Source organism: Crotalus tigris, unplaced genomic scaffold (assembly GCF_016545835.1).
Source record: "Crotalus tigris isolate CLP2741 ecotype Arizona unplaced genomic scaffold, ASM1654583v1 scf7180000024153.1733885, whole genome shotgun sequence".
Lineage (NCBI taxonomy): Eukaryota > Metazoa > Chordata > Lepidosauria > Squamata > Viperidae > Crotalus > Crotalus tigris.
The window spans coordinates 407,355-432,695 of NW_024100414.1; the positions used below are offsets into that span (position 1 = coordinate 407,355).

Below are 25,341 nucleotides of genomic sequence, written 5' to 3' on the forward strand. Positions count from 1 at the left end.
TATCTATTATCTTTATTATCTATTATCTGTTATTTATGTATTTATTACCTATCATCTATTATGTAAGCTGTAAACCAGGACAGATTCTAGTCAATTGTGGTTAAAGAAAGGTGGTTTAGTTGTTGTATGGATCAGGTCATCCCCCGAGGGTTGGGCGGTAAGAAGATGATACCAATGCAACTTAATAAAAATCAATAAAAATTTCATATTAGCTCTCAATAGATCTATTTTCCACAGATGTATTAGTCCTTTTTAAAAACCGCTACCTTGCAAGGATCACACTGCATTTTATGACAAGCAACAACATGAATTAATCATACAGGTTCTCAGGAAATGAGATTTCTTCCCTCCACAAATACAAACTTAATTTTTCAAAAAAAAGAAAAGAATTAATAATAATTCACAGAAGGGAATAAGGCTGCACCTCTTTCGCCCATGGCGATTAGTCTGAATAAAGCCCAAAGGCTAAAAGGTAAAAAAAAAAAGCATCTCACCAGCTTAATCCTTGTCCACAAATTTAGATCTAAATTATTATTACTGCTTTTGTGAAGAATTGAGAAGGGGTATCTCCCTTTCCTACACTTCGCTTTAGAATTTATGACTAATTAAAATCATTTTTGACTTCATGACAGGAATACTTTTTTTCTTTTAATTCCCCCCCCCTTTTTTTTGCCTCTACATCTCTGCTTGAAATCTCCTCCTGGGTGAAAACTGACTTGCGAGCAGAAATCATGAAAATTCATAGCTTTGCTGATGACTTTAATAAAGGGAAGGGGAGGATAACCCTCCTTCCCAAACAGCCAGCTCCTTCTTCAAAATGAAGAAAAAGAAAATGCTATTAAATCAGACTTAACAGAAATTCCTCTTCTTCCTTGCCTCCCGGCTCTTAATTTTTATTTGACATGGATGGAGTTGCATCTTCACTTATTTATAAGAAGGGTTCTAAACAACGAGACAAGCTGGGGAATTCTGGGAACTGAAGTCCAAGCCTCTTGAAGCCCGCTGGTTGGGGAATTCTGGGAGTTGCATTCCACACATTTTAAAGTTGCCAAGTGTGAACAAACCTCTTCTGTACCCTTCTTGCCCATCTGGAATCCTACAGATGTTTGGGAACGAGACAACCTTCGCAATCCTCAGGCCACAACCATCAATTCTGAAAGACGTAACCACTCACTCCGGTTTGGGGAAAACTGCTCAGAATTTCAGCAAATCATTTCAAATACAGGCCCTGCTTTACTCACCGTCACAGTTGCTGAATTTTAACTGCCTTATCAAGAAGTCCAGGGGGTTCTCCGGCCGGTGGATTAGCAAATTTCCCAGCAAATCCTAGAAAAGAATCAAATGGGCTAAGTCACCAGGAAGAAATTTCTGGTCCCTGTTCAAAACATTTTCCACCGATCCAAAAGTTTGCCAAGTCAGAATTAACTAGGAAAAGCCCTCCAATGAAAAGCGGCTGCATTTATGAGCCCGTTTTTATAAACAGGTACAACGCCACATGAGAGATAAATGCTAGACTATTAATTACATGTTTACACTACCAGACTCTTGCTATCTTGCAGACATTTTGTGGCCCAATTGTGTAACATCATCAGTGTGACTTGCTCTCTGTTTATTTGAGTAGCTCTGACCTTGACTGTTTTCTTGCAGGCATTTCATGACCCAACTAGGTAACATCATCAGTGTTAGAAGGGAGGGCAGAATGGAGGAGGAGGAAGATTGTGGGCTCTTGGTGCTTCCTGAGCTTGGTTGGTTTTCTTGAAGATGTTTCATTACCCAACTAGGTAACATCATCAGTGCTAGAAGGGAGTGGGGTTTGCTCTCTGTTTATATACAGGAGTTGCCTTGCTAGTGTTGGTAGGGATGTTATTTTCTTCTTGGTAATTCCTTGATTAGATTGTGGTTTCATTGTTTGGTAGTTCCTTGATTTAGCTGCATATATTTGATTTATATAGAATAGCTCTTGCAATCACAGAATATCTGTCCGTCAGAAACACTTAGTTTTAATCTTGTTTTGTGGGGCTGTTGTTTTTTTTTGCAACTTAGCAAGCTACTTGCTTCTCTTAAAGTTGTGTAAATCCAGAAGAGAAATTGCTAAGCATGTTTTTTGAATAGTCTTACACTTTGAAACAATGCTTTATGACAGGGGGTCTTCAAACTCGGCCCTTTTATGACTCATGGACGTCAACTCCCAGAATTCCTCAGCCAGCGTGCCTGGCTGAGGAATTCTGGGAGTTGACGTCCATGAGTCATAAAAGGGCCGAGTTTGAAGACCCCCTGCTTTATGGCCTTTATTCATTTTTTCCAGTCCCCTCAATGGAACTTCTGAATGTCCAGCTTTGCAAAAGAAACCATTTTTTTTTCTTCCTCATCTACAAGGCAAAATCTATCCACACAATCCTCTCCATTTACCTGCTTCTTAACAAACAAATTATTAGCAACTCTGCTCATGTTATTGACTTAGGGAGAAAAGCTTCCTGGTTTATATTACACAAGGACTGCTAACAATAAAAAAAAAAAATCAGAAGCCTAGGGCATTAGTAGGTCTGCAATTGGAAAGTCTTGTATCTAACAATAACAAAAAGCTGCAACAAAAACAGAAGCTTTGTGATGTTTTTAACTCACTCTTTAAAATGTTACTTTCTCAGCCCAATGTTGCTTTCAGGTTTGTCAACATTTTGAAAAACTACCTTGCAATTAATTTCTTTCTTTACTGGACTTCTGTCAGCAGAAGAACCCACAATTATTTATATGGGAACGAGATTGTTTGACGCCGTTGTTCAGCGTTGTGATCCTGAGTTCTAATCCTGCCTTAGGCAAGAAAGCCGGCTGGGTGACTTTGAGCCTGTCGTTTTACCTCAGCTCAGCCCATCTCACCGGGTTGTTGTTGTGGGGAAAATAAGAGCAAGAAGGAATATTGGGTAGATTTGTTACTTTGGGTTTAATTATAAAGATAATAAAGGCAAGCTAAAAAAAAAAAGATCTTTAAAAAGTATAAAAATAAATTAAGAAAAAGATTCTAGGTAGGACCAAACTTCTTAGCTGCACCTAAAGCAGTTTCCCGCTTTTTCAATCATGTTTGCACCCTCTTCCTGTTAGGACTGAGAGAATTTTCAATAAAATCAACTGGAGCAAAAAACAAAATGGAGCAAAAAAACAAAAAAAAAGCCTTCTCCAGCACTCATCCACGCCTTTTTAAAATCCGTGATATCTGCAGGATTAAATTGCAAAAATCATGTTTTTTTTTTCCAAAGCACCACCTCCCCGACTTCAAGCCCCATAATCCTCAGCCTGCATGGGAACTAGAGTCCTGCAACTTTGCAAAGAGACCCACGTTCTCCCTACAGGTCTAGGGCATGCTGGGAAATGGGGTTTCCCAACAAGCCAGCCGGCCAGTTGGCCGCGGTGGCTGCTGGGAGTTCTCACCAATTTTCCCTCGGAAGAATACAGCCGTTGTCCGGACCGCGAAGGGAGGCGGGCGGCCCGTTCTTGGCCAACGAGCCGGCGAGGCCCGGCTTCCCCTCACCTGCATCATATCGAAAAGACGGTGCTTCTCCGCGTAGAGCCCCATCTGCGGGGGGATGTACAGAGGCCTCTTGGTAGCGTCCATGGCGCCCTTAGCAACCGCGCGTCGCTATGCTGCGAGCTTCGCCCACGGTGGCGTCATCACCGAGCGACAGGCCTCACGCCGCCCGCTGGCTAGGTAAAGAGACTGGGTTGCGGCGACGGGGGTGGCCGCTAGAGGGCGACCGAGAGGCAAAACAAAAAAAATCATCGCTGGAGCGCTTTTTTTTTTTTTTTTGCACGTGTTCAATGCAGGACTGGCTTTTCCCTCGCCGGCACGGGTTTCTCCCGGCTTGTGAGAACGCAGTCACATTTTTTCAGCTTGCACGAGCGACTCTCCACCCCCACCCCACCCCCAGCTTCTATTGCACCTCTCCCCCCCCCGTTAAAACCTTGCGCACGAGCAAGAGGCAGCACAGCAGCAACCGACTACATGCCTCGTGGGAGCCCTCCCCACCCACCCACCCAGCCAGCAAGGCAAAGGGAACAAGACAAAGAGAGTTACGGAGAACTCCTGGGCAGCAGACCTGCCAACCTTCCGCTTTGAGCTCCAGGAACGGCCAAAGCCCTGGTTGGCGGATAGACTGCTCCTGATTTTGGAGGCTCTGCGGAACTTTTTTTTTTTTTTTTTTTGCAAAAAGCCGGGCGCTCTTTTCAGCCTCCCCCGGGCTTTCCTCGGCTAGTCCCCACGTGTAAGGGGGTGGGTGGGTGGGGGGCGTGGCGGCTGAGCAAGGGTCCCGCCCCTCGGTTGCCCGGGAGACGCGTGTAACAATTGCCGGGCTCGCCTCGGGATTGCAAGGAGGCGGGCGGGGTAGTAAAGAAGCCGCTGGATCCATCCGGATGGTCGCCGGCAGCAGCAGCAGCAGCGACTCCGGGACATGCAGAAGAATCGGGGGGAAGAATAAAGGTGAGCCGAGCCTACCTGGCAGGGCTCTTAGGGGGAGGTGGAACGCCGAAGGAACGCTGGATGGTGCCCTTTCCGCGGGGGGATCGGGGGGATTTCCATGCAGCCGATCCTGAGTTCCGATCCTGTGAACATTCCAGCTTCAGAGTCTTTGCTTTCGCTTCCATGCCTGTGTTTTCTTCCTGAATCCTCAGCTCATCAACCGGATCCCTTTTGCTCTGGGTTCAAATCAATGGAGAAGATATATTTTAATGAGAGAGAATGTCCTTCTCACAGGACATTCAAGTCTGTACTTTCCCTGGGGAGAACCGAAATAATTTTAGGCGCATTACACCTAGAGTCACGCATGTTAGACGGATGGCTATATAAATCAAAATAATTATAATAAAAGGTAAACCGGGCGGGCCTTTCCAAAAAGTCATGAATGGCGCTTAAAAATAAATAAATCTCCCCACTGACAATATTTCGATCCGTGAATTGTATTTTAAGATGAGCTTGGACGACCCCTTGTCTGAAATGATACAGGGGGCTGGATTAGAAGACCTCCAAGGTCTGTTATTCTCCTAAACGGGGTGGGTTCACGCGTGCAGCATGTTAGTGGACGATTCTCAATCATCCAGGTCGGTGCTTTTTCCAAAAAGCAACCAGACTTTCTTGTTTGTTTTCTTTCCTTGAGAACATTTCGCTTCTTGCTCAAGAAGCTTCTTCAGTTCTGACTAAATGAATGGAAGGATTTATATTCGGATGACTGCAAAGAATATCAATCCTTCATTCCCCAACAGCAGTGACTCTCTTAACAATCGGCAACAAGTTTGTAAAATCGGCGCAAATCAAGGACTGCCGCTACTTGCTTGCTTATTTATTTACAAAATTTATTTGCTGCGCATCTCATATCCAACATCCGGGGGTGGCTTACAACATAAAAACACTGAGAACATGAATGTCATCCATTATGAAAACACGGCAGATAAAAACCTTATCGGAGGAAAGCTGTTTTGTCGTCATACACGTGGCGCTTGATTTACCGCCACAAAATGAGCCCCAAATTTGTTAAGTGAGACATTTGTTAAGTACGTTGTGTCCCATTTTACGACCTTTCCGCCACGGTTGTTAAGTGAATGACTGCAGGGGATAAGTTAGAAACCTTGGTTGCTGGGAATCCGGCTTTGACTCTGCTGGTCAGAACGTCCCAAAAGGGGATCACGCGTGACACCCCCCCCCCGGGACTCTGCAACCATCATAAATATGAGTCGGTTGCCAAGCATCTGAATTTTGATCCCGTGTCGAGGAGGGTGCTGGAAAGGTCGTAAGTGTGAAAAACGGTCCTTTTTTCCAGTGCCGCTGTAATGAACGGTCAACTAAGTGAATTGTCGTAACGTTGAGGACTGCCTGCTTTGCAAGTTTACTCCTGGCTGCTTCTCTCTCCCTTCTAGGAGGGGGGAAAAATGAATGAAATCAAGGAAAGCCTTCGGAGCATTGAACAGACGTATAAAATCTTCCAGCAGCAGCAGTTCACCTTCATCGCTGCCCTGGAACACGTCCGAGAGAACGCCCATGATAAAATTAAACCCGTGTCCAGCATCGGGCAGGTAAGGAGGACGTCCGCCTGCCGCCCCTTTGGGACCTAAGGCTGGGGTGATAGAACTGAGGGGGGAGATGGGGAGATGAGCAAAGTCCTTGGAGAAAGGGGTCAATCTGTTCTCCGAAGCACCGGAGGGCAGTCGCTTTTTCCAAAGGCCACTGGACTTTCTGCTTTTGCTAGAAGAGGTTTTGCTTCTCATCCAGAGAACCTGCTTCAGTTCTGGTTACAGGATTCGTCTCTCCCCCCTCCCAGCGAGGGTACAGATAAACCTCTCTGAAGGAGTGCCAACGACCAGAGGACTGCAAGGAATAGACATCCTTCCGTTCTCCACCATTAAGTCAGAACTGGAGAAACTTCTCAGAGAAGAAGTGAAACGTTTTCGGAGATTAAAAAAAAACAAAGAAAGTCCAGTTGCCTTTTGAAAGGGGGGGGAAGCAGCTTTGGGACAGCCATGACCTGGATGATAGAGAATCTCCAGAGAGATTTACTAGGATAAGAAGGAATGGATGGAAACTAAAAAAGGAGAGAAGCAACCTAGAAATAAGAAGAAATTTCCTGATGTTTCTTTCTTTTTTTCTTTCTTTCTTTCCTTCCTTTTTCTTTCTTCTTTCTTTCCTTCTTTCCTTCCTTCCTTTCTTACCTTCCTTCCTTTTTCTTTCTCTTTCTTTCTTTTCTTTCTTTCCTTCCTTTTTCTTTCTTTCTTCCTTTTCTTTTTTTTCTTTCTTTCCTTCCTTCTTCTTTCTTTCTCCCTTCTTTCCTTCCTTCTCAAAATTTACATAACCGCCCAACTCACTCTCAGTGACTCCGGCAGCTTACCAAGCTAGAAACCTAATACAATACAATTAAAAAGCCATTTTTTTCTTTGTGGTTCGTTGCCTTTGGATCGTTTTGACCTAATTAACAAAAACAAAAAAACAAGAACAGAATAAATACTCCCAAACAAAAGCAGGCATGCGAAGACTGGACTCATCTCCTTTCCTTGACTTCCTGAAAACTTTCTCTCTCTCTCTCTCCTCCCAAACTGAAATGGAGAGCATGGCAGTGTCCCTCTCGCCCCAGCGTGCGTTCCCACAGGGCAGAGATAGCATTTGAAAGTGCCTATTAAAAGTAATGGCTCTGTAGCCGAGGGGGCTGTGATGGATGGAGAAGTGTCTGCTAAGGCAACATGATGAATGGAGGCAGGTGGGTTTTTTAATTTTATTTCTCAGACTTTGGGGACTCACGTTAAAAAGAAATGTCAACTCTTAAGTGGAGCAGAATCGGATTCTCTCTCTTTAGGAGGGAGGGAGGGAGGGAGGGAGGGAAGGAGGAAGGAAGGAAGGAAAAAAGGAGAAGGAGATGAAGATGATGAAGGAGCAGGAGAAGACACCTTATGTGGATTATCTTTGAAGTAACTATTTAAAAAGAAGAAAAAAGAAAATGAAGAATGTCTCATTGAGTCAACCTTCTCTACCTATTGTAGGTGGGGCTGGACTATGACTCAACCAGTCATATCTGTTATCCATCCATCCACTCACTTCCTCTGTCTTTCTTTCTATCATCTATGTCTGCCTGCCTACCTACCTACCTACCTAATATCTATCTATCTATCTATCTACCTACCTACCTAATATCTATCTATCTATCTATCTCTATCTATATCTTTCTCTCATCTACCTCTCTAATCCTCTGTCTACATAGCTATCCATTTCATCTATCTCTTTATCCATCCATTTCCTCTCATCCATCCATCCATTCATCCATCGCCTAAATTTTGACCAGGGGATCCTCACGAAAAAAAAGCCCCCCTCCAAAAGACACAAATAATAATCACAGCAGCTGAATTATCATAACCCAAGGCTTAACAACATGGCAATATACAAACTGTTGGACCGAGCTGAGGGGGTAGGCCCACCTCACCTTCTCCCCCCCCCCCCGTCTTCCAGGAACCCCAAACCTTGGAGGTGTGTCTATCAGCACAACCGCTTTCTTTTTCCAAAGACACCCATACACACACACACAAAGAGAGAGGAAGAGAGAGAAAGAGGTTTTATTTGATCTACTACATTCCCCCATCAGGGTTGGGAGCACTGAGGAGGCAGGAGGAAGAGTTTGAATCTGATGGGGCCACTTAAAAAGGAGGTCTCTTCCCTCTGTCTTTTTTTCTTTTCTTTCTTGCTGAGCTGGTCACCCCGGGATCCAATTAAGCTCAGGAACTACCAGGAATTGCTCTGGTGCAAGAACCAGCCTGCCTGTTAACAGCTGACCTGAGACCCATCCAGCAGCCAGCTGAGGATTGCGGTTTGCAACACAATGCCGGCCAGTCTCGGATTGGAGTCAGCTGCAACCTCTGCACCCCATTATGTTCCCTGGAAACTTTTTTCTCTTCCTAACTTTTCACGCAGGGAGGGAGAGAGGGAGGAAGAAGGGGATAGCAGGGAGCAAAACTCGCTAGATAATGACCAGGGGTTTTTTTTGTGTGGGTTTTTATTTATTTATTTTCTTGCAAAAGTTGCGGTTTTTCGAAGCGCAAACCATAAACTGCAAAGCCAGCTTGGAGACGGGCTGCCTTAATTCGACAGGCTTAACCTGGTTAATGAATTTCTCTCTGGTTCTGGGTGACAAAGTGACAAAGAAAGGGGGGGCACAGCACGCTTAGTGAAGCCCCCCCCCTTGATAGAAGCCAGGTGAAGCATGCCTTCCGCTGCCTGCCAGATTGTGACATGTAAACATGGTCTGAAAATAGAGGTAGTCCTCAGCTAACCGGCCAGTAACAGCCCCAAAATTTCCGTCACTCAGCAAAACGGTTGTTCAGTGAATTTTGCCCCGTTTTACGACTTCTCTTGCCACGGTTCTTAAGCGAATCGCTGCAGATGTTAAGTTAGTAGCGCGGTTGTCCAATGAATCCGGATTCCCCGTGGAAAGTCGCAAAAAGGGATCGCGTGATCTCCTTGGGACGCTGCGACTGTCGTAAATATGATGGTTTCAATTTCCAATTTTGATCCCATGACCCTATTTTCAGTGCCGTCGTAACTTTGAACGGTCGCTAAATGAAGCCGAGGACCCACCTGTATTACCCATCCTCGCCCTGCTTGTCCAACAGGTGCAGACGTACATGGACCACTACTGCAACAACACCACTGACAAGCGCATCCTCCTGATGTTTCTCAACATCTGCTGTGAACTGCACAAGCTTTGCCAAAGGCTGGAGTCCCTGCACCCTGGAAACAGCACCACCAATGCCATCTTGGAGAAGTGCAAGATGTACGTCAGCCACAGCAACGACCTCAGTGGCCTCCGGGCTAAGTAAGTTTCTAGTCCCTCTGGTCCACTCCACGCCCCAGCCTTGCGGAAAGCCTTAAGTTAGCTTCCTTAGAGATTTAACTAGCATTGATGGAGTCGTGCATCTCAAATCCGTGACTCTGAACAGCTTAACGATTTGAGAATGAGTAAAAACGTAGTTTGGGGGAAAACACACACACAAGATCCACAATAGCTTCCATCCGCACAACTCTGAAAGGAGCTGCATCACACTCCCAGGGTTGAGCACAGTTCTTTCCAGGACCTAATCTAGGTTGATCACCTAAGACCAGAGGTTTAATCTTCCGAGCTTTCAGTCTTCCACAAACACAAAACGGAGACCTGGGAACCGTGGCTTACAAGCCACAAAATGTGAGTGTTTGTGGAGGATTGGTTGACTATGTTCCTTCGAGTCACTTGCAACTTCTGGGGACCCCAAAGAACTAGGAGGATCTGTCCTTAACCTGGTCTTTCAGGTCTTCCGGGGATGGCCCCATCCAGTACTGTAACTGCATCCATCCAGCCATGATCCTGGTTGTTCTCTTCTTCTTCCAATTCTGGTCACCATAATATAAAAAAAATGTTGAGGTTCTGGAAAGAGTGCAGAGAAGAGAAACAAGAATGATTAGTGGGCTGGAGGCTAAAACATACGAAGAACGGTTATAGCCATTGGGTATGTCTATGACAGTGAAGACAACCAGTGGAACAGCTTGCCTCCAGAAATTGTGGAGATTTTTAAGAAGAGGCCAGATAGTCACTTGTCTGAGATGGTATAGGTTCTGCTGCTTAAGTGGAGGGCTGGACTAGAAGACCTTCAAGGTGTTGACTGTTGGTGGTTGATCCCCAAAGCCAGAAGCTCTCAATCACCAGGACAGTTTGTGGAAGAGCATGGTGAAGGTGCCAGGGCATAGCATGGTGTGTCCAAGTTGGATCAGCTGATTGGAAAGTTGAATTTTCATCATTCTTCTCCTTCTCCTCATCCACATAATTGTTTCCCCTTTTCCTTCTCCATATAATTTCTTCTCCGTCTCCTTTTCTCTATATAATTTCTTCTCCTTCTCTGCTTCTCTATATAATTCCTTCTTCTCCTCCTTTCTCCGCTTTTCCTTCTCCTTCTTTTTCCTTCTCCTTTCTTCATATAATTCCTTCTCCGCTTCTCTATATAATTCATTCTCCGCTTCTCCTTCTCCTAATTTCTTTTCCTTCTCTTCCCCTTCTCCATATAAATCCTTCTCCTTTTCCCCTTCGCCCTGTAATTTCTTCGCCTCTGTCTAATTCTTTTTCCTCTATATTTCTTTCCTCCTCCTCCACACACCGCAGGTACCCTCATGACGTGGTGAACCATCTCAGCTGCGACGAAGCCCGGAACCATTACGGCGGGGTGGTGAGCCTCATCCCCATCATCCTGGACTGCATGAAGGAGTGGGTGGCCCACACGGAGAAGCTGCCGCGCAACATGCTCCAGAGCGTGAGTGCCCGCAAAGCGGCCATCCTCCAGCAGATAAACTTGCCAACCCGGACCAAGAAGGGCTTCGATCTGTCAGGCCGGCCCACCTTCGTCACCGAGGCTTGCCAGACCAAGCTCAGCTTGGTGGATAAGGCTCAGAAGCGGGAGAATAGGCGGGCGGCTAAAATAAAACAGATGGGCGGCCTGGGGCGAGCCATTCAAAAATTTCTCGACGGTCCCTGGAAACCGCCCGGTAAAAATGCTTTTTGAACCCAACCAAACCCAACTAAATAGAGGCGTTGTGTGAGCTGGAGGGGGTAGGAAAGCGGCACGACCCACACACTTGCATGGTGTCTAGAAATTAAAATTAGTCTCCCTGGAACTGCTTCAGCTTTTCTGAGAACGGTGCAGAAAAGACAGGCCATGCTCGGTTGGGTCAATCAGCCGTGGCCCTTCCCTTCATAGGATCATTTTTCACAGCCCTGTGCCCCGGTTGTAGATCACGGGATGACCTGGCTGGATGTGGATCACAACCCGACTCCGATTTGCATTTTTTTGTTGGTGTAAAGGCAGGAGCCCAAGCAGCGATGAACGGAATCACCACTTAAGCCAACTAGCTTGAACTCAAGATTGCGTTGGCCAACGGGTCAATAGAGACGTAGGTTGGGGAGTTAGGAAGACCTTTTCCCATGGATGATTCTGTTTTTTTTGGGGGGGGGGAGATCAGAAATAAGATTTCACCTGTCAAAAACCTGTTGAATTTTGTGGTCTGATTCTCAGTTGACTCGGGGGAAGTCCCCATCAAGTCAATCTTGTTGACTTTAGAAGCCTGTCCATACTTGGGCAAGTTATCAGGCCGTCTTCCATAAGGCAATCCACTTGGATCGCTCGGTTCCAAGGGCAACTAGATCAAATTCTACCTTCCAGCCAAATCTCCGCCATGCTCCTGGTCAAAACCACGTGCAGCCCTAGAGCCCGTTCCCTTGTGTAGGTCCCCACTGGCTTTCCAAACCTGATCCCAGAGCAGATGTACTTAAATCAGGACCTCAGTGATCAGGGAGCAGAAGATAAGCAGATTGCAAGATTCAATCTGAGTCGGTCCCCGGGATGCAAAGGTTTATTCTTCCAAGGTTTCTGCCTTGTCTGGAGCCCATCCTCAGGGAATGTGTGCACTGGGCACCGCAAATACAACAGGTAGAACAGCCCAGTGCACACATTCTGGAGATAGCAACACGAGTCCAAAAGCTTGGAAGAATAAACCTTTGGTCCCAGCGACCAACTCAGATTGGATCCTGCAACATTTATCCTGGAAGACGTAAATTGCAGATTGTTAATATTTGAGAAGCCACCTTATAACCAGGTTATGCATTTTGCAAACCAAAACCAACATGTGTTGGAAAGCTGGAACTTCGCTATTGGAAAACTCCATTCTCTTCCTTCTCGATGTCCACAGGGGCAGAAAACTTTTTTTTTAAAAAAAAGATGCATGCAATATTCGATCTCCCAGTTCTGCTCTTTGGGTCTGATTGTGGTTTTGTGTTTTTTTCTTCCACCTTCTCACAGGCTTCTTAAAACTACCTCTGCCTTTTTTTTGCTTCCAACCCGAAGACGCTTCTGAATAAAGCCATTTCCCTTGCATTTAATACTCTTTGCTAAAATGTTCACCAAAGGTGGTTCGTGGCCAGTAGATAAAACCCTGTAGGGACCCCCGCCAGCCCGCATTTTGCATTGGGTGTGAGATGCTGAACCACAAACTAACCACGTGGGGGTGGGTTTGCTGGAGCGACCCGTGGTTTGGTTGACCGAAAGCTTAGAGCAGTTTGGGAAAAAAATCCAGATTTTCCTTGTACAGGTAGCCCTCAACTTGACAATGAAAAATCCTTCTTGTTAAGCTTAATAAGGATGGGTGTTTTCTAGACCACTGTGGTTTTTCTCCCAAAAGGTCATCTTTGTCTCATTCAAGCCATCCTGGATGTTTATTTCTGGGATCTTCTAAACCAGAAAAGTCCTCGACTTACGAAAATTGAGCCCAATTGGTTGTTAAGTGAGTTTTGCCCCATTTTAAGACCTCCCTTGCCAGTTAAGAGGATCACTGCAGTTATTTATTTTTAAATCTGGCTTGCCCCCCCCCCCTCCGACTTTGCCTGTCAGAAAGTCGCAAAAAAGCAGAGTCACGTGACTTCGTGAAACCGCGAACGTCCTAAACCGGAGTCAGTTGCCAAGCGTCCAAATATTGATCACGTAACCATCAAGGATGCTACGACTGTTAGGTGTAAAAAACGGTCTCAAGTCATTTTTTCCAGTGCCTTTTTAACTCTGAGCCGTCGCTAAACGAAGGGTCGTTGAGCTGAGGACTATCTGGAAGAGCCAGAGGTGTTTTAATGGTGGGACCGCTGTCTCTGCAGACGGGACTCACCCTTATCGGAGCTGTGTAGAGTTTAGGCGAGTATCTGCCAAGAACATTGTAGGCACTGAGAAAGGATTGGGACTAGATCAAGGCTTCAATATTCAGGCATTTTGGGGGGTTCAGCAAAGAGGGAACGTGTGGGGTTTTTTTGTGGCGTTGGTGAAAGCAAGTATTAAAAACCCTACTTTCCCATGGAGGTGCTTGGGAATGCTTCTTGTAGCATCACGGTCTTCCCACCGATCAGAGGGTACAGGTAATCCACAGCTGATGACAAATCGGGAATGGAACGTCCATTGCTACGGGAGGCCGTGCTTAAATGAGCCGCATCCTTTTTGCCATGGTGAAGTGAGCCACGTGGTCACAAAGCAAATCCAGCTTCTCTTGCTGGAAGCTATCTGGGAAGGATCGCGCAAAGGGTGAGCACGTGGCCCTCCCGGGACGCCGCAACAGGTAGCAAAACACGCCAGTTGCCAAGCCCAATTTTCATCCCATCGTTGTGGAGATGCCCTAACAGCTGTTAAGTGTTAAGGCCGGTTTTTTCCGTGTCCTGGTAACTTTGAACAGTCACTAAACAAATGGTTGTAACTTGAGAACTACCTGTATGGTACCAGTCTTAAAAGATTCCCCCCCCCCCTTTAAAAGCAAAAACACGTTTCCTTTTCCTAGAAAGCCAAAGCGCACCAAAGATAGTTGAGCGTTTCTTCTCTTCGAAATCAATAAATAATTGAGCTCTTCCAACTCACACCTCCAGGTCCTGTGGCGTAAAAAAATGTTTATTATTTATGGTTCTGTTTATAAAACTACTCTGGCTATTCTGCTTAGCACAAGAAAGCAAGGGTGGCAATTTATTTTTCCTTTTGTATCTTGCTGGCTCTCTCTCTCCTCCGTAATACATATTTAATCAGTTTGATCCAGGTGAGACAGACTCTTTGAATATTAAACTAGCGTGGAGACTTTTTTTTCCTTTTTTTTTCTTTCCAAAAAGAAGGTATGTGTTTAGTGTCAGGGTTTCTTCAGCTGCCGATAAACAACTCTCCTTTTAGGCGAGAAGTCCAGCTTTGAAACGGGATCTTTTTAACCGCCCTGTTTTTAAGGTTTGCAAACCAGAGACGGCTGGCGTCCCTTTGAATCCCTTCAAACGCTGAACTTAAGGAGGTAAAGTCACGTCTTCGCAGCAAAACTGGAATATGGGGGAAATGGCCTGAAGATGCTTTAGAGCAGTTTCAATATAGGGGGATTAGCAGAAATACAACAGAAGAGGGTAACAGAGTTGGAAGGGACCTTGGGGGTCTTCTAGTCCAGCCCCCTGCTCAAGCAGGAGACCCTAACCAATTTCAGACAAATGGCTGTCCAATCTCTTCTTAAAAACGTCCAGTGTTGGAGCACCCATAACTTCTGGAGGCAAGTCGTTCCACTGATTGTTCTCCCTGTCAGGAAATTTCTCCTTAGTTCCAGGTTGCTTCTCTTCTTTAGTTTCCATCCGTTGCTTCTTGTCCTGCCTTCAGGGGCTTTGGAGAATAGCTTGACTCCCTCTTCTTTGGGGCAGCCCCTGAGAGATTGGAAGACTGCTATCATGTCTCTCCTAGTTCTCCTCTTCATTAAACTACAGATATCCAGTTCCTGCAACCGTTCTTTATATGTTTTAGTCTTCCAGACACCAGTTGCTAACTTACATTTCTCTAGATCCACCTCCCCAGAAAATTTGAAGACACAGGAAAAAATAATTCTATTTCCTCTCTCCATCCAGTATAACCCACTGGCCTGCTGAAGTTTTTGTTCTGGTGACCATTTAACAGTTTTGTGATGGGTCTTGTGAAAAAGAATGTCGAACACATAGGGAACCCCAGAGGTCTTCTAGTCCAACTGCCTGCTTTAGGCAGGAGACCTTACTATCCTGGTCAAACGGTTGTTTAATTCTCTTATTTTTTGGAAGCTCTTTTCTTTCCCACTGGCCATCTGGAACAGAGCAGTTTTCAATCCTGTTGAATTTTTTTTTTTTTTCCCCAAAATGGTTATTTACACAAGCCAGCCAAGGTGGCTTCCAACTCGATTTATTCTGAAAGGTGGAGCAAAAAAAGACACCTCTCAACCCTAAGATGAATGAAAAACAATATATATATATTTTAATTTGTTCACAGTTAAACACAAGCAACTGCCTTGATGTATTAGAACATTCTAGTAACGTCAGCGAAACGCCCTCAGTTTGGTTTTGCTTGTGAAATATTTAGTTCCGATTGTACCATTTCATAGCATCACTTCATTATCGCTGTGGCTTTTTTTCCCCTCCCTTCCCCCCCCTTTTAAAAAAAGTCATTTATTTATTTATTTATTTAAATCATGCTTACAAAGAGAGCGAGGCAGGAAACATTCACTCTTTAGACAGCTTGGTTTCGTTCTCTCTCTCTCTCTCTCTTTTTAAAAGATTTAACTAAAAGCAGTCAGGTTTTTTTTTTCTCTTTTTTCTCTTAAAGGGGAAAAAAAAAACAAGGATTATTTTTTTCAGCTTCGCTAACGAGAAGTTTTCTCCCCTCTCCCCAAAATTGCAAAAAAAACCAAACACCCCAAAACAAGAACTTCATTATGTACGCTACATCCATGATTCAAAGAGTTGCTCTGATAAGGATACCCAGAGTGATTCCGCCGTCTTTCCAGTGGTCTGCTGGGAAAAATGAGATAGGATAATTCCACTAATTCATCGCTAATTCATTGCATCTTTCCCAAAAGCAGATAGAGGAGCCGGTTTCTAACATTTGGGGGGGGGGGGAAATATTATTTTGACCACTGAAAACAAAGAGATCCTTTCCATTAAAACTAGGACTGCCTGCATTGAAAAAAGCAGAACTTTCCTGATAGACTCCCATGAAGGTATTTCCAAATCTAGCTAGCTAAAATGAGAAATCAGGTTGGGTCCCTTTAAAAGGTGGGTGGAAAGACAATGCCCCCCCCCCAACAAGTGAGAGGGAAGCAAAACTCAACCCCTATCAGTGAGCCGGATGGGATCTGCAAATCCGTCTATGCACCAGAGAGAGATGGTGTGGAACAGGGCTCTCTCCAAACTCGGCAACTTGTGGACTTCCAACATCCAGAAATTCTGCTGAGGAATTCTAACCGCTGAAGTCCACAAGTCTTCCAAGTGGCCAAGTTTGAAAGCCCCAGGTGTGAAGGGCTCTACCAGTGTCCACAAAGATGGGGGCTGTCCCAGCTGGAATACCCCTGTGGAATAAAGAGAGGTTGAAAAACGATCCTGGTTGGGCTGAAAAAGGCCAGCATTAGCTTTGCACACGGTTCAAATTAAATCATTTTTAGGAGTAGAATTGGGGGGGGGGGAAATGAACGTCTCTTCCTTTAGAGTAGGGGGTCTCCAAACCTGGGCAATGTTTGTGGACTTCCAACTCCCCAGAATGGCTGGCTGGGGAATTCTGGAAGTTGAAGTCCACAAGTTTTAAAAAGTGGCCAAGTTTGGAGAACTCTGCTTTAGGGGACAGGAGCTTCAACCTCAGAAAACAGCATTCCCTAAAGCAACTACCATTCAAGTCTCTGAGCTCGTATCTGGACAGCACTACAGCCCCCATCAGCCACGCGTCTTCAGCCCATCCATTTAAAAAAAAAAAAAAAGGAGCTTGGAAAGGATAAAACAAGGCAGCAGCTCACAATTTCTCCTGGCACTCTGCCAGCCTGGCCTCGCATCGCTCACCTGAACACAGCATCCCTAAATCCCATCGCAGGCTTACCGTGTTTTTCTGCTCAAACCACAGCTATTTAAACTCACCATCTGTTTAGGGAAACCTCAAGGAAGGGTTGGAGAGAGAGAGAAGTCTCTCTTTTTTTAATAATAATAATAAAAATAAAAAAGGTTTGGTTTAAGAAGTGTATGAAGGCCCACTGGAGGCAAAAGCAAGAGACGGCATTTTGGGGGTACATTAGCAGCTTTTTCTGACGAGAAGAGCCTCCCCAGGCTGGCTTTGTGACAAAGGGGGCAGAAGATGTTTGGAAATGGAAGGGGCAGAGAGGATGCCCTGTGTGGTTTTAAGAATCAAGGTGTCGTGCTCTCCACCCAAAGTGACACACATCCTTGTGAAAGATAGACACCATGCAAACGGGGGAGAAAAAAAAAGCATTTAAGCATCCGAAGGGCCACGTTAGTATCCAAAAACCATGATGCTGGGTTTTGAGGATGGAGGGGGTGGGTGGAAATTGTCACAGGTCTAATCCATGTATGTGCGTGCGTGCACACACCCAGTCCCAATGGAGGCAAATCCCCATAAGTGCTTCAGACTGATGGGTTTTGGTGGCAGCCACCAGCAAGAGATCATAAGCCTCTTAGAAGAAACCAGAGACTGGATTATAAAAAAAAAAAAAGGAAGGATAAAACCTCATTTTTGGTTCAGGTGGAACACAAAACCAGCGGAGAGTCTTCTCGTTTTTGAGGAGACACGGGAAAAGGGGAGCAGGACGGACGATGGGGAGAGAACTGATTTTTTTTTCCCCATAATTTTTTGTGCGCTACTGGTATAAAACACTCACCGATCGAGAAGGCTGCTGTCTTCCTTTCCATTTAAACAAAGCTCAAGTCAGGTCATATCAGCTTATCAGACTAGAGAGAAACACAGCTAAAGAGAATAAAGTATAAAGAGAAATAGTGTTTCCAGAATATTGGGGGGGGGGGGAACTATGCTGGGCAGCTTCCAAAATGATTCATAAGGAAACCAAAACATATATATATATTCCAGCAGAGAAAATGTGCAGGGCAGGGGAGATAAACCCCGTTTTTTTTGGGGGGGGGGGAAGGTTGTTGTTTTAAAAGGCAGGAGGGGAATGTAGATCGAAATAAGGTAGGATTTAAAAACCACATCATCATCAGAGCAAAGTCCGGCGGTACTCATGATGAGCAAGGTTGAGGAAAATCAAAACTCTTTTTTAAAAATCTTACTTTGGCGGAGAACCGTCACCCCAGTCCCTGGCGAAAAAGGGGGGTGGGTGGGCTGGGTGGGAGCAAGATGGCTACCAGCCCTGATTGAGGACTGGTGGGGCACAGTCCTTCAGATTAAGCACACAAACACCCCCACCCCCATTCGCTCAGAGAGGCCTGCTAACCTATTGCACAAAAGTTCGTTCGGCGGGAAGGCGAAAGGGCAAAATGAGGAGTCACCATCCCAAGTGAAGGAACAAGTATAAGGGGGGGGGAGGCATCAAAGATGGCACAGGGGGGAGGGAGGACGACCGAGTTCTTTGGCCCTTCCAGACCTGGCATCCGTTCTGCATTCACTCAGCCAAGGTCCACCTGCCCCCAAACGAAAACAAACCGGTCCGTGTTGCCGCGGCAGGAGTCCCACGGGTCTAGAACGAAACGTGAAAGCTTTTAGTTAAAAAACACACGCGCTCCGTCGCTCTCTCCAAGGCTGAGATTATGAAAAAGTTAACACTGATTTGTTTGTTTTTTTTGTTTCCCCCCCGCGGGCTTCCCGGCTTAGCTATGACCGTGATGGGATTCGTTGTAGTCCATTATATGAAGCGATTCGATGCTGCTTTCTTGATTTGAGGGAGAGGAAGTGGGTTCCGCGGGACCCGGGGAAGGGGGCAAGGCTCTCCGGGCTTCTAGGCCAGGCCCTTTGCACAATTCAGTCTTCAACGTGCCGCAGAGGCTCTGGAGGGCCGCCCCGTCTTCATCACACTGGCTTTCGCTTTTGTTGCGGAAGAGTTCGCGAGCTTTCATGCCCAGGAAGCTCTCTGAACTCGGGAAGGAGCCCACGGTCAGCCGGCTGCGGGCGGAAGGAGGTTCCTGTCGCGCAGAGGCCTCCCAGCAGCTGTTGAAGGGCCCGGCTCGGTCGGCGAGGGGCTTCTCCGGACTGGATCCACCGCTGTTGCCTTTGCTGCTGCTGCTGCTGCTGCTATGACGAGTCTGGACGACGGAAGAGTCGGCCTCCCCGTTCCTGCCCCGCATTTCTTCACCGCATCGGGCAACTGGGTGGGACAGGCCCTCATTTGCCCCCGAGAGCCTGTGGGGAAGGACGAGCAATGGGTGAGGAGGAGGAGGCGGAGGAGGGAGGGTGCAGGGGTGAGAAATTCCAGCCTTGCAGGCAAACTCTGCAGTCTCGCCGCAGCCTTCCATCCTTCCGAGGTCGGTAAAAATGAGGACCCCAATTATTTCGCCCAAGCTATCTTCTTTTCAGTTAAATCTACCAAACGGGACACTTTAGAACAGGGAGGGTTTCTAAATCTTGGCCCACTTTTAAGACGGGTGGATTTTAACTCCCAGAATTCCCCCTGGCAGGGGGAATTCTGGGGGGTTGAAGTCCACCCATCTTTAAAGAGGCCCATTTTCAGAAGCACAGCTTTAGAAGGAGGAGAGAGGTGAATTCAGCCAACACCCGTTGGGCAAATTCAACGCATCAGATCACGGCTTCACTTCGGAAGCGGGCACGTTTCGAGTTTCTCGTAAGAAGCCAGAAAGAGAGGCAGGCTGTGTTTTTTTTTTACCTTTCTTCGGCCATTTCTGCCGTCTCCATTTTGTCCTCCTCCTCCTCCTGTTTCTTCTGCAACCGGTCGCTATCCAGGCAACTGTACAAGCGTAGTATCTCCAGTTCAAAGGTCCGCGTGATCTGCTTTTGCGCTTTGTGCTGCTGTTCGACCGCCTGGAGCTGGTCCCTGAAACGGACAAGAAGCCACCTTGAGCTCAATCGAATCGAATACTTTATTGGGCCAAAACTCACAACTGCCTCACTTAGCAACATAAATTTGGGGGCTCAATTGTGGTCGTAAGGCCTCCTCTTCTCTGCTCCATGCACCTTCCCTCTGGCGCTGATGATGTTAGCTAGTTTGGCCATGAAACGCCTGCAGGAAAAGCACCCAGCTCAGAGAGCACCCAGGAACCCCACACCGCCATACTTTCTAAGTCAGCTTAGGGCTCCCTACAGTGCAAGGCAAAAGAGGGCATCGTCAAGGCAACCTGGCTTGGACTTTGACGTCCTCCAAATATTTCTTCTGCTCCAGCAAGAGGTGATCCTTCTTGGTCAGCTGAGATTCCAGTTCTGCAACCCGGTTCTGAGACGCTTCCACTTGCTGACTCTGGAGGAGGAGGCAGGACTTGGCTCTCTCCAGCTCCTTCCGGAAGGCCGTCTGCATGATCCCCACTTCCTGAAGAGGAGAAGGAGGAGGAGGAGGAGGAGAAGAGAGAAACGCAGCATTGGAGGGACCTTCCACGTAGCTAGGCTCAAAATACAGAATAGCTTGGAAGGGACCTTGGAGGTCTTGTAGTCCAACCCCCTGCTTAAGCAGGAGAACCTATATCATTGTGGGTAATTGGCTGTCCAGTCTCTTCTGGAAAGCCTCCAGTGTTGGAGCAGCCACAACTTCTGGAGGCAAGCTGTTCCACTGGTTAATTGTTCTCCCTGTCAGGAAATTTCTCCTTAATTCTAGGTTGCTTCTCTCTTTGGTTAGTTTCCATCCGTTGCTTCTTATCCTGCCTTCAGGTGCTTTGGGGAACAGGTTGACACCCCTCTTCTCTGGGACAGCCCCTCAAATATTGGAAGACAGTTGTCCTGGCACCCCCAGTCCTGCTTTTCATCAGGCTAGACACAGCCCATCCCTGCAACCTTCCTTATGTTTTAGCCTCCAGCCCCCTTGTCATCTTAGCTGCTCTTTTCTGCCCTCTCGGAGTCTTTCTTTCGTCATCAATTGTGAACTGGCTTCGCTGAAGACATTAAAAATGGCCAAATTTTACACCAGGGGCCGAAAGGAAAGCAAGCCAGCTGTGATTGGCAGCGCGGCCACCCCACACGAACCAGGGTCCAAGGAGGCTACCTTGGTGGTGTCGGCGTGCTTGTTCTGCAGCTGCTCCAGGTACAGTTCATTCACCTCCCCCAGCACCAGCAGCTGCCTGTTCAAGAACTCCATCTGCTGTTGGACCGACTCGCTGTTGGAAAGCTGGAGGAGGAAATATTTAAGGCTCTTTTGGAAGCTGATAATCGGGGTCGTGTTTTCAAGGGTGTGTAGAGGGCAATTAATTACCCACCCTCTCGTCTTCCCTCCCCGGCCCTGGCGATTACGCTGCCTTGAGCAGAAAGCAGGAAACCACGGAAGTTCCCCCGAGCAATTTTACCTTTTGTGAAACTTGGCTCAGCTGCAGTTCTGTGTGGCACACCTTGTGGTTTGATTTTTTCAGCTCGGACCGCAAGTCTCGGATGACATTGGAACAGTCTTCCAGTTTGGTCTAGTTAAGGGGGGGGGGAAGGCATCCATTTGTCCAGTTTATGCCAGGATCCCCGTCGTAATTTTATTTATATCCAGCCTTTATTATTTTTATAAATAATTCAAGGAGGCAAACAGACACTACTAGACTCCTTCCTCCTGTTTTCCCCATAACAACAACTGGGTGGGCTGAGAGAGACTGGCCCAAAGTCAGCCAGCTGGCTTTCGTGCCTAAGGTGGGACTAGAACTCACCGTCTCCTGGGGATTGGCCCAAAGTCACCCAGCTGGCTTTCCTAGCTGAGGAGACACTTGAACTCACAATCTCTTGATTTCTGGCTTGGCGCCCTAAGCATTAGAGCGAACTTGGGGGAATCTAATGGGGAGAGTCTGTTTTCTACAATACCCTGATTTTGGGGAGAGTTTTTTGGTGGGGGGGGGGGGAATGGTAAAGGCAGAAGGAATCCAGCCCCTCCTCTGAGAAAACCACCCTGGGAAGGTCCCGCGTGGGATCGCTACCTTCAGCTCCTGACTCTGGCTGTAATACTCCTCCCGCTGGTGCTGCAGCTGGCGGAGCCGGCTGTGCAGCTGAGCCACCATGCCCTCGTATTCTTCCTGGAAGAGGCGATGTTTGGCCTGCTCCTTCTGAAGGCTGAGCTTCAAGGCCTGGATGTCCTTCTCCTGGAGCCGCAGCTGGTCTTTCTGCCCAGAGGAAGAAGTCAGAAGTCAGAGGCCGGGCCCTGCCTTTGCCCGCTCTTGGGCTTGCTCAAAGGGGAATCATTTGTTTGGTTATTCGGAGCAGGACTTCGCAAGACCATGGTTTGTTTAATTGTTTATCGAATTTATCTGTTGCCCCCCTTCGAGACAGATGGATAGAGATGAATAGATAAAAGACATGGATGGATAGATGATAGATAGACAGAAGATATAGATAGATAGATAGATAGATAGATAGATAGATAGATAGATATAGACAGATAGACAGAGAGATAGATGATGGATGGATATAGTCAGATAGATATAGTTAGATAGACAGACAGATAGATAGGCAGACAGATATAGATAGATATAAACAGAAGAGATGAATGGATAAAGACATGATGGATGGATAGATGATAGATAGATGTAGTTAGGCAGGCAGGCAGGCAGATATAGATAGATATAAACAGAAGAGATTGATGGATAAAGACATGATGGATGGATAGATGATAGATAGATGTAGATAGACAGGCAGGCAGATATAGATATAAACAGAAGAGATGAATGGATAAAGACATGATGGATGGATGGATGGATGTAGAAAGTGATAGAAGAGATGAATAGATGAAAAACATGATCTAGATGGATGACAGAAGAAACAGGTAGATGGGTAAAAGACATGGATGGATGGATGGATGGATCTAAATCTTTTCACTGCCAGGAACTGCACAAGGGAACAGCTGAGCCTCAGAGGCCACCCAGGCAATTGCATCAAAGATCCAGAGGTTGAACATCTGCTGGGCAGGAGATGCCCCGCCGCCGGCTCACCATGGCTGCGTTGTGTTCCTCCAGGGCAGCAGCTTTGATCACTTTCCGCAGGAGGCGCCTGTTCCGGACAGCGTGTTGCTGCCTTTTGAAGCGCTCGTACAACAGCTGGTTATGCAGCAGGCGCAGCTGATTCTGGAGGGTGTGAATCTCGTCGGAAGGAGGAGAACCTGCAGGGGAGACACACCAGGGAAAGATGGCGCTGTGTCTCAGGGTGTCTCTCTGTGTGTGTTTGTGGGTGCGTGCGGGTTCCCTGCCTAAGGTAGGACTAGAACTCCCTGGACACCCAGATCCCGAGGGGAAAAATTGGCTCACCTCCAAAGTGAGTCCAGTCGGCGGATCGGCTTGGCAACGACAACCTGGAAATGAGAAAAACAAAAAAACAAAAAAATTCAGTGTCATCGGAACTGCTGCTCTCTAAAGTCTCGCAAGATTGGTAGTAATTGGGGGGGGGAGGGTCCACAGATAAGGTGTAGGTTCACTACCTGGCATGAGGCCTGGTTATTTGAGAGTCCTGCCATGCCCCCCCCCCAAAATAACTGCCTGGCCAGATCAATTCTCCAGGATTAAGCAGACCAATACAGGTAATCTTTGACTTTAGGGTCACGGCTGACCCCAGCCTTTCTGTTAAGTGAGACCTCGAAGCCAAATTTGCCCCAGGTTACGGCCTTTCTTGCTAACTTGGACGCTTGGTAACTGACTCATATTTATGACGGTCGTAGCGTCCACGGGGGGGTCTCGCGGTCCCCTTTGGCAACCTTCAGACGAGCAAGGTCAATGGGGAATCCAGGTTCACTTAAGGACTTGGTTAACTAGCTTATCAGCCGCCGTGGCTGCCTTAACAACTGTGGCGAGAAAGGTGATCAAATAGGGGCACAACGCACTTAACCAGTGTCTCGCTTAACAACAGGAATTCTAGGCTCCCTTGCAGTCATAAAGCGAGGACTTCCTGGATTTGCCAGAAACTGGGAGCGAAGGCGAAAGAGAGGATAAGTGGTGACCACGTGACTGTAGGACACTGCAAACGGCCGTAAAGGCAGGCAGGTCAGCTGCTAACCTTGTTGTGTTGTCTGGATCGGGTTCAGGGTGTGTGCGCACAGCCACTTACTTGCTCAGTTCCCTGCCGTGTGCATCGGCCCCGTGTTGAAGCAGCCTGTCTAAGACATCCAGCGGGGAAGCAGCCAGGAAGCCATCATCCTCCGCTCCTCCCTTGCTCTTTCTCAGCAGCTCTTCCGTCTTCCGGCTGACAAACAGGTAGGCGGTCTTCGGCAAGGCCACCTCGAACAGGTGCTCGTAGCCCGGAAGCCGCTGGCCCCCAAGGCCGGGCCTCTGGCGGGCAGGGATTTTGCAAGGACTGGGGGTCAAAATGCCCGTTTCTTGAAGCCCCGCAGGAATTTCCTCGGCGTCACGACAAGGCCGGTCGATGGGCGTGAAGGCTTCCTTCGGAGTGTCCCGTGAGCCTTCGAGTTGGTCCAGAAAAGACGCCAAGGGCTCCGTGTTTGAAAGCTGCCCTGCGGCGTTCGAAGCGGCCGACTGAGACTTCCGAGAGCCGGAGAGATTCTCGCTGGATTGGTAGAAGGGAGAATCGAATCCTCCCCGAGGCACGACGGGCTCGGCCTCCGTGGCGGTGATGGCGGAGATTTCGTTCGAGATGGCATCTGGGGAAAGGGGCGGGGGGGAGGGAGGGGGAAATTCCATGTATTGAGGCCTAATCCTGCCTGTCTAATCGGAAGTTCAGGCGGCGCAGCTGATGTTCCAAGCAGCCACGTTCTCACCTTCTTCTCTGTCTTTCTCTCCGCTGTCTTCACAAGAGGCCTCCAGGTCTCCTAGGACGTTGGGCAGGTCGTTTAAAGTTACAGAATTTTTGCTGCCTTGCGAGTCTGGATAACCAAGGTCAAAATAATAATAAGAAGATGAAGATGAAGCAGGAGGAGGAGGAGGAGGAGAAGAGGAAGAAGAAGAAGAGGAAGAGGAAGAGGAAGAGGAAGAAGAAGAAGAAGAAGAAGAAGAAGAAGAAGAAGAAGAAGAAGAAGAAGAAGAAGAAGAAGAAGAAGAAGAAGAAGAAGAAGAAGAAGAAGAGGAAGGAGAAAACATAAAAGGAAATTCAAGATTACCTTACTAACATAAATATGTTCCATCAGCTCTTTTCCGCCTAGCCAAATTCTGCTGGCTTGCCCCAAACTTGATCAATAGTAGGTCAACTCAATTAGAACTAGTCAACTTATGGAGCATAATAGGAAGGCTCTCATTACGGTCACTAATCAAGGATTCTCTGTATGGAAGACCCGGAAGAGCTCAGACAAAAAGCTCAGAGTTGTTCTATTCTCAAGGAATGCCACACAAAAAGAGACAACAGGTTAAGTGTCAACTCTACAACGAACCTGGCTGTTTGAGGGGCTCTCCTGCTTGAGCAGGGGGTTGGACTAGAAGACCTCCAAGGTCCCTTCCAACT

The 25,341-nt window shown here is 47.1% G+C and overlaps 3 protein-coding genes across 11 annotated transcripts in view; 1 reads left to right on the forward strand and 2 right to left on the reverse strand.

Moving 5' to 3' along the window:
- AK8 (adenylate kinase 8) overlaps positions 1–4,763 on the reverse strand; it is a 44,675-nt gene extending 39,912 nt beyond the window's left edge. Inside the window, exons 1-3 of one of the 2 annotated variants that reach the window (XM_039322898.1) lie at positions 4,484–4,763; positions 3,524–3,735; positions 1,242–1,326 (exon numbers count right to left, since the gene is read on the reverse strand). In XM_039322898.1, coding sequence (XP_039178832.1) covers positions 1,242–1,326; positions 3,524–3,607 — 169 coding nt within the window. In that variant the 5' untranslated portion in view covers positions 3,608–3,735; positions 4,484–4,763. Of the gene's footprint in view, positions 1–1,241; positions 1,327–3,423; positions 3,736–4,483 lie in introns of those variants that run through there. The other variant, XM_039322899.1, reaches the window with a different exon arrangement.
- SPACA9 (sperm acrosome associated 9) lies at positions 4,337–14,134 on the forward strand. 2 transcript variants are annotated; one of them, XM_039322906.1, is made up of 5 exons: positions 4,337–4,468; positions 5,899–6,054; positions 9,130–9,332; positions 10,647–10,794; positions 12,337–14,134. In XM_039322906.1, the coding sequence occupies exons 2-5, from the start codon at positions 5,911–5,913 to the stop codon at positions 12,343–12,345; spliced, it is 504 nt and encodes a 167-aa protein (XP_039178840.1). In that variant the 5' UTR covers positions 4,337–4,468; positions 5,899–5,910; the 3' UTR covers positions 12,346–14,134. The 2 variants fall into 2 exon arrangements, with proteins under 2 accessions (XP_039178840.1, XP_039178839.1); XM_039322905.1 differs by having other exon boundaries at positions 10,647–14,134.
- Positions 14,135–15,277: 1,143 nt separating this feature from the next.
- TSC1 (TSC complex subunit 1) overlaps positions 15,278–25,341 on the reverse strand; it is a 30,743-nt gene continuing 20,679 nt past the window's right edge. For all 7 annotated transcript variants that reach the window (XM_039322895.1, XM_039322892.1, XM_039322897.1 and 4 more), the window contains 10 exons: positions 24,665–24,769; positions 23,998–24,547; positions 23,205–23,248; positions 22,893–23,059; positions 21,885–22,067; positions 21,279–21,389; positions 20,981–21,103; positions 20,127–20,314; positions 19,658–19,825; positions 15,278–19,176 (listed from right to left, as the gene is read on the reverse strand). In XM_039322895.1, the coding sequence (XP_039178829.1) occupies positions 18,648–19,176; positions 19,658–19,825; positions 20,127–20,314; positions 20,981–21,103; positions 21,279–21,389; positions 21,885–22,067; positions 22,893–23,059; positions 23,205–23,248; positions 23,998–24,547; positions 24,665–24,769 (2,168 nt within the window). In that variant the 3' untranslated portion in view covers positions 15,278–18,647. The remainder of the gene's footprint in view (positions 19,177–19,657; positions 19,826–20,126; positions 20,315–20,980; positions 21,104–21,278; positions 21,390–21,884; positions 22,068–22,892; positions 23,060–23,204; positions 23,249–23,997; positions 24,548–24,664; positions 24,770–25,341) is intronic.